The 8,945-nt window shown below is 42.2% G+C and overlaps 1 protein-coding gene across 1 annotated transcript; it reads left to right on the forward strand.

The window, feature by feature from the left end:
• Positions 1 to 2,381: 2,381 nt before the first annotated feature.
• On the forward strand, positions 2,382 to 3,167 carry lrrc3 (leucine rich repeat containing 3; the record flags this gene model as incomplete). The annotated part of the gene is made up of 1 exon (XM_079733561.1): positions 2,382 to 3,167. The coding sequence occupies one exon, from the start codon at positions 2,382 to 2,384 to the stop codon at positions 3,165 to 3,167; it is 786 nt and encodes a 261-aa protein (XP_079589687.1).
• Positions 3,168 to 8,945: the final 5,778 nt, after the last annotated feature.

An 8,945-nucleotide genomic window follows, 5' to 3' on the forward strand; every position in this document is an offset into this window, starting at 1 on the left:
TCAATCCAATCCCCTCTCAGCCGGGCTCCTCGTGGCGCGCCTCTCCAAGTGCGAACTCCGGAGCTCCGTACGCGCGCTGGGTCACATTGTGCAGTAGCTCCGTACCTGGGAGTGGAGGCTATGCTCAACAAGTGACAGAACGCCACTTTTTATATCAAATCGAGGATATATTGCCTCGCCTTACCTAGATTTGGAAGGTCAATCGTGTCGATTTCCCACTGCATTATTGGAAACATTTTTACTGGATTATTATTTTGGGAAAACCTACTGTTTGGTTCTATCGTGGACAATTTGAGGGTATTTTCATCACCCTCTTTTTAAAGAATAACTATTGTTTGTGAAATAGTTTTGTCATGAAATAAGGAAAACATTTCCGTTATTGTGGACGTGGTGTATTCGTGGGAACTGGCGCACGAACGAATTAAATTTATCTTAAATACATGATAGGAGGCATGATATTAACTTTTACAGCACAAGTAAGTATAGATATTTATTTTTTTCTCATCTGGTGTGCAATCAACAAATGTTGAGATTTAAGGAGACATACGCTTAACCCGTTTCTAATTTTCAACAGCAGCCTGTCTGCTCATAATAATAGTAATAATACTACTTATAATAATAATAATTATAATAATAATTATAATAATAATAATAATAATAATAATGGTTAATAAATCTAACTATTAGATGTCTATTGACGCACACACTGTGAGTGTGTGCGTTAGATAATTGTTTAGATCAACTTTTTTTCATCCAACCAATTGCACCCTGTGGCTGGAGTAGCGTTTAGACTGCAAAGCCTGTTCAAGAGCTCACCTTCCATCATTATAGCCTTTCCCTAAGGTGTCACTGTATTCTAATGAGACATTAAAGCCACATATCCTGGATGTGAAATACGGCTGGCCTACAGAAACGTGTATATCGAATTGTGCAGATACCTGAGTGAGACAGCAATATGAAGAATGTAGATCCTTTTTTTCATTCGCACGCCTATCTTACATGTTAAAAGTAGATAGGTTTGCGTCGGAATGTCCGTGGGTTGTTGGTGGTTGAGTAAAATACACGCGTGTCCACAAAGAGAGAGAGAGAGAGAGAGAGAGAGAGAGAGAGAGAGAGAGAGAGAGAGAGAGAGAGTGTGTGTGTGTGGGGGGGGGGGAGGGGTACAGAAAGAGCGAGGGGAGGATAGGAGATATGGTAGATACAGAGGGAGAGAGACAAAGAGAGAGGAGGGGCGAGATACAGAGGGAGCGTGGCGGGGGGAGGGGGGGGGGGAGCGAGAGAGAGAAAGACTGCTTGTAAATAGCTGATGCAGCTTCACGGTGTAGATGACCTCAAACACAGCAGCAAGACATTGGGTTGTTCGATCAGTGGCACACAGCAGGATCCCCAGCCCTCGTGACTTTGACAGAGTTCACTGTAGCTCTATAGACATGTCTCTCTTTAGTGGAGTCCCACTAAACAGAATTACGCTTCACAAAGTCAATGGATGCTTTCTGTGGTTTCCACACGGCTCCTATAAATTAAACACATTTTTGTGATAATAACTTATAACAAATAACAAAAAATGTATGGAGAGTATTAATAAATACACTGAGGTTCATGCTTTGGATAATATATAGCCTGTTCGGCTGTTGGATATATAACAGAACCGTGTAGCAGACTAATGCAACCTTACCCATCTGCACCGATCAGGAACCTATTAAATGAAAAAAAGAAACATGATGTTGAACAAGATATCCATCTGTTTATGTCAATCTGACAGACAGATTCTTATTTAATTAATTTGTCATTGCAGGATAATGTTGAATTCGATCCCCTATATTCTCAGACTGTAGATCTTTGAGCCAGATTTCTACCCCCCCCCCCATCTGCTCCATTATGACCTTTAAAACCACTGTAAGTCACTTTGGATAAGAGTCTGCTACGATATAATAAAGAGGTATAACATTTACTCTTTGTACTCTTTGATATACTTACATAATAATTATGTAATCTAAAAACATATCCATTGAATAGATTCCTGTTCAAGCACTGTTTCTATAGACATTCTTTCAACTTGCTTCCAACAGATTTAACATTGCGATCGTTGTATCTTTCAGTGCGGCAAAACGGCGTCTCTCTGCAGCTGATCAGAGGTTTTAATCACTGACTCCTCCCGAATCTCGACATAAACACCTCCTCCCTGGAACATGCTGGTCAAGGCCTATTTGTGGCTGAGCAAACTCTGCCAAGTTCTCCTGATTGGATTCACTTAATTAAAGCACCGTCCCACATAAACAAACAACTGGATTTTACAAAGAAAAAAACACCTGGCCCCCAAACAGGAAGTAGAACCATGACTGTTCCCTGTACGGACCAATAGGAAGCGTTCTGAACTGAACATGTGGGAAAGCGGGGGGCCTCCCGTCTCAACCGCCTCCCCCCTCCTGTGGCTCCTCCTGTTCTCTGGAATATTCCTGGGCGCTACGCCGGCACGGGCCTGCCCCAAGAGCTGCCACTGCGTGGAGAAGAGCGGCCTGACTGCCGTGCAGTGCACCTCGCGCAACCTGGACCGCATCCCGCCGGACCTGCCCCGCGACACGGCCGTGCTCCTGCTGTCCTCCAACCACATCACCTCCATCCCCAGCCAGGCCTTCAAGGACCTGCACCACCTGCAGGAGCTGGACCTGTCCAACAACGACATCGACACGGTGGACGCCGGGGCCTTCCAGGGCGTGGCCGACAGCCTGGACTCGCTGGACCTCTCCCACAACCGGCTGAGCCACGTGCCCCGGGAGGCCTTCGCCCGCCTGCAGGCCAAGATCAGCCTGTCGGACAACCCCTGGCACTGCGAGTGTGCGCTGCAGGAGGTTCTGCGGGAGCTGCGGCTGGACCCCGAGACGGTCAACGAGGTCATGTGCACCACGGCGGTGCAGGAGGAGCACGCCGGCAAGCCTGTGATCCAGGTGCTGGACTCCGGGGTGAACCTGTGCAACTTCCACCACAAGACCACCGACGTGGCCATGTTCGTCACCATGTTCGGCTGGTTCGCCATGGTCATCGGCTACGTCATCTACTACGTGCGGCACAACCAGGAGGACGCACGGCGCCACCTGGAGTACCTCAAGTCCCTGCCAAGCAGCACTCAGCTCAGCAAGGACCTGGACACCATCAGCACCGTGCTATAGCATCCGGTGGACCGGGGGGAGTGGGAGAGAGTGCATGCGTTTGTGTGTGGGTGCTTGTGTGTTTTGGAGAAAGAGGGAGTGTGTGTGTGAGTGAAAGAGCATGTGTGTGTGTGTTTGTAAGACTGAGAGCGTGTGTGCGTGTGTGTGGGAGAGGTAGAGCGTGAGAGTGTGTGTATCTGTGTAAAGGAGACAGAGAGACAAAACAAGAATGATAGAGAGACAATGACGGACAAAGTGAAAGAGGCGACGCGGGCTTCATTGTTGTTATAGGTTTTGAGTCGTTGAGTTGTGTTAATAGTGCACGTAGAGAATGCAATGGCTAAACATGTAGGGAGTGCACAATTTTTGAACATCCTTTGATGTTGTTTTTATGAATTTTGTAAATACAGTTTCACTGCCAATCGTTACTCGGTGTGATGGGGTGGGATTAAAGCACAAATGAAGCGAATCGAATCAGAACTCGAAAATTGAATAGACTTTAAAGGATTGTTGGTTCTGTCAAACAAAAAAGCCTCTCTCTGCTGACCACAGCGTTTTCTCCTGACTACGAATTCAGAACGACAGAGATACACTTATAAAGACACACATTTTTGTACGGATCTGCATTTAAGCATTTTGTTGCATCATTCGATGCATGTGAATGGAGAGTTATGTACGAAAAAACAGCAACACCTTTGCCCTCTGCTAACAGTATTTGTGAAAATCTTCTGACCTTGCTCCTGCATTTAAAACACACACACACACACCCACACACACCCACCCACCCACCCACCCACCCACCCACACGCACACACACACACACACACACACAGTTCTCTTTCTGTAAGGATTTTCTTTTACTCTAAAGATTGGCTGACGTCTTCACGTCTGGTTAACCTCCATTTAACCTAGCGTGGTGGTTTATTAACGTCCTTAATGTCATTGTGTTCTCTTTTTTGTGTTGCTCAGGGAAATCTCAAACACTCCCTTCCCGTCTGGGAGATATACAAAAGAGATATAATTAGTGACTACTGACCTGGTCCATTTAGCTAAGAGCAGCAGTACGTCAGAAGATGCTGACTCAACACAGAACAGCCTTAATAGTCTGTTGTTTTCACTGTAGGCTTACATTGTGCATCAATCTCATAACCTTGGGGGCGGGGAAGCAAGGAGTTTGCTAGTCAGGCGCCCAAGTGCCTCTACTCTGGGAATTTTACACCTTAGCACTGTTCAGTGGCCTGAATTGTGTGCGCTGTCACTCAACTTACCCTCGTTCAGAGATGCAGCGCGTAAAAGGTGCTGTAGATAAGATTGAAGATCTATTATTTGATAGTAATTTGTTTGAAATGGCAGAGCCTTTCATCAGCCATTAGTAAGTGAAATGCGCTGAGAATATATTCTGACAGCGCATTAGACAGCCTGGGCTGCTGTTATACCACACTGGGGGCCACAAGGCAGGCTCAGTCTAAGAAGACCAGCTCTCTTTGTGGTTATAAAGGGCTCATGGGGAGATAAACAGAAGGATTCTTGTTCGCATGGGATTGTAAACAAATTACAACATAATTATGAGTATTATATTGCATTTCATCACAGTCCTTTCTTATAGATGCAACTTTATTCTACACACCCGAAACTTTAAACCTATCTCGGACGCAGCCAACCAAATGAAGCATTCCCCAGAAGGAGCTCCACACACACCACAGTGCAGACAGGTATCCTATGAGCTTGGTATGAAAAGAACGCAACTTTTGGAGAAGAGTACATTCACAAACTAGTTTGTGGAGACTGGCAATGGTTTCCACACCTATTTTAAAACGCTATTATTTAAGTTACAGAGACAAACGAGAAAGATATCAATGACTATCATATAATACATATTACTAGGTGTGTTCTGAACTTAAGCACATACCCTTGAAGATGGTGCATGGTTGTGTCTGATTCATCTAGCCAGATCACTCGCCGATCATCCATCATAACTTTTTTAATGCAACAATGCCTATTTTTGTGACTTTTGTGTTGTTTGAAAATACTCAATTGGTATATCAGGGTTTCCTCCAGCAAGCTGAGGGCAAGTCACAGCGCCTCCACTAAAGGCCAGACTGCCTCTACACACAAATTCACTCTCACTCTTACCTCACAATATGACAAGTATGTCCTTTTATGTCAGCGTCTTCAATTCAGTTTAAAATTAAATATTGGCTACTATTTATGGAAAACATGAAAAATACAAAAGTTTCCTGTGAAGTAAATAAAGATGGCCATGAAATAAATCCTTAAATAAATTAGGTTATGAATAAATGAAATTTTAATGTATAAAATTAGTCTATAGAGTAAATAAATTGTTTTTATTTTTAAAAGGAAAGTTTTCAAAAGGAGTATTTTTATGTATTACAGGGAACTTTTATTTCCTAATTAAACATTTATATTTATTTCAGGGAACTTTTATTTCTGAATGCCTCATTTACTACCCAGTTATTTTTATTCACTGTTATTTTACAATGAATGGGTGTTGTTATCTCAGAGATTCAGACCAAAGCAATAGGATCAAAACAGCATTGACAGCGTATAGCGTATAGCGCATACTCAAGTAAAGTAGGTGGTGGTAATGCATCAGGCCCTAGCAGGTGTGTACTGGCCTTGGGGCATACCGGGACAAAAAAAGGCTGGCAAGACCAGTCGTGTCGTGTGTTGAATACAACTAATGGAATAAAAACAGCCAAGAAATTAATTTTGAACTGAACATGTGGGAAAGAGGTGGGCCTCTCGTTTCAAAATGGACTGTCCCACTGTGACGCACATACACGATTCAACTTTACAGACAATGTAGACTAAATGTATTTCTATCAAAAAATTGAATCCTCAAATAATCAAGGTCACCCCTTGTATTCATATCATCATGTTTCAAACATAAATAAATGCTTGTCAACCCTTTTATGATTTCTATAATTTACCATTCCAATTGATGGATTCTTCCTCAACTGTCATGGGATAACCTTCATCCAAGTAGGTTGAATCTCAAGAAGGTGCAACATTGGACAACGCTGTTGACATATAGCCCTTGCTGCGTGATGCACGCACCGTTTACTTCTGACATCCGTCATGGTGTGTCGGGTCAACTGAGAAAGTGCAGCATCAGATGCAATCAGAGGGACTGCACCTTCTGGGAGTCTCCCCTGGAAGAAAAATCAAGAGCCAAACCGTTGATCACGGTGATTTGGTTGACATCTCTAAAGCGTGTGTGCAAGTGTCAGACTTGAGTTGTGTATTTCTGTTGTAGACATAATAAGGGCTCTGCTGATTTTGATTTGATTTATTTTAAATGAACCTTTCCTTCATCACTTTTCCGTTTGCCAAGAATGGAATGTGTGGCCTTTTGTGCTATTTGTTATTTGTGATCAATGGACACTGCCAGCATTTAATTATTATTTTTTTTTCCATAGCCTGTTATTGCAATATTTTTTTTTGCTTTGACCTGAAATAGAGGTTTATCTTACTGTCAAACTTTTTTAATACAACAAATTGACCAAAGATTGACATCTTGATAATACTAAGATTTCTATTGTATTCACGTTTTTTCAGAGACAACTGGTTGTCATTGTGCCAGAGCAGAATTTGATGAAAGCAAAACAATTCCCACCACAAAGGGAAGCACACAGCACTAGAAATGCATTCTAAAAAGGGCAGAGACGTTTGCCTTTTAAAGGCTCATCATAGGCAACAACCTTTTCAAGAACAATGAGCAGTGTCCCTGATGAATAATTTATTTTTCATCTAACCAGATACTGGACACTGCTGCATTTAGGAGTTGAGTAGAAAAAATTAAAACACCAATCAGAGAAAGCACATGTTGCCAAGAGGAGTTCAATCAGCAAGTCAAATCAGCAATATAACATACATCTCTGTATTGATATTCCGAAAACCGTACAATGCCACTTGAAATACCATATCTCTTATTAAACATAACAAATTGTGGGAGTGTGTGTGGCTGATGGCTGGCATTAGAATCCTCACCTGACCTGAGGCAGTCTGATTGGACTCTGGGGCTAGGTGAGGCTGCACACCTGATGCACATTGAGCAATCGATATGCATTCGGTTAAACCAGCCATCTGCCCATGCACTCAGGGAGAGATATCCTGCATTGCAACACGGAGCACCAGGTCATCATGTCTACAAACCTTTACAATAAAACGGTTTTCCAAACCCCCCAACAACACCCTGCGTCCTTGCCTGGATGAGCCCAGCAAGAGTCAGCTAGGTGGATGTGGCAGCCACCTAGGTTGTGTGTAGCAATTGACACTGTTACACACATGCATATGTTTGAGATAATTGAATGGATAGAAAGGAATCTTTTTTGTTGATACGCTTGTCAAACAGCCAATAAAGTCAAATATACTTTCACTTTTGCCAATCAAACGCTTCAGTCCACCGCTGACCGCCCACTGACCGCCCACGCCAGTGAAGGAGAAGGAAAAGGACCTGCAAATAAAGCTTTTTTATTGAAGTAGTACTACATTTCGCCAAACAATGGAGGGTTGAGTCTGTTCGAGTGTGTGCACTTGAAGATATGTGTATGTGAGACCTTATGAGTCCTCTAAAGACGGTTTGAGACATCCGGGGAGATATCAGAGATTCCAGATAATTATACCATACCTATTTCCAGTGCGGTAGAAGCAGCTCTTATAACTCTGGTGGACTAAATGAGTGCTGCCGCCAGGCCATTCAAACTCTATATTTATTTTTCTATGAAAATGTTTCTCTCAAGTTCGTTATTTGATGTGTTTTCATTATTTGTCATTTTTTTCAAGGAAATAAAAATATCCAAAAATATTTGGATGTGTCAATTCAAGTTACAATCTTTTGTTTTGCTATTAAGAAAGGTGAAGAGGTTTTTGTTGTCAGTGATGTAAGGCTGTAGTGACTCACTGCTTACATCCAAGCACAATCCAATTAGTATTCATGTATTACAAGCTAGAATTGCCTTGTAAACACTTGACTTCCATTAGCTGATCTTTTCTTTTCATTTATTATCCAAGTTTAGGTCAATATTCTTCTTAGTACGCTACAGTGATGATATGAAAGTGCTACAACCCTAACCCTTTTACTTTTCACTTATTTCTATGCTACCATTTGGCGTCATACATTTTTATTTTTCCCCACCATCATTATGTATTGGCTCCCTTGACTGCAGCAATTTATCATGGTGTCATCAGCAGAAAGGAGTGCAGCATCATTAGAGATTTACCTCGGCCTGGTCCTTAATGGAGAGTACCGGTCTGGGTAATCAAACCATGCCTTTTACTGATTCTGTGGATAAGCATTTAGCCTGTGCACGCCTGACAATCAGTAAAAAAGGATGTCATTTTGACAAATTACATTGGTATAGTATGTTTTAATGAAGCCAGGACAGAAGGTTACAATGGTTTCATAACCAAGACAGGAACTGCGCAAGCAAATGCACTCATGGTCCTCCTATTTTCAGCAGTCTGCTTTATAAAAATTGTATGTGGGATACAAATTTATAGAGTGCACATTTCAGTCGTACTATTTACTGTTTTTCGTTTTCTTAAACGGACAGAAAAAGGTTTTTTTTTGTTTTTAGCAAAGCAGTTGATTCAGGAAGTTGTTGGATTGAAGTACATAGTTAATTCTGTAATTGTGTAACACAGACTGACCCACAAGTCTTCTCACCATCTTAACATGAGCTGTTAAAAAATGTTGACCAGATGTTTATGTTGTGTAGATTCATCCATTTTCCATATCACAATTTAGTAGTTTTCATATCAAGGGAAGATAAACAG

The sequence above is a fragment of the Pollachius pollachius genome, assembly GCF_949987615.1.
Source record: "Pollachius pollachius genome assembly, chromosome: 3".
Lineage (NCBI taxonomy): Eukaryota > Metazoa > Chordata > Actinopteri > Gadiformes > Gadidae > Pollachius > Pollachius pollachius.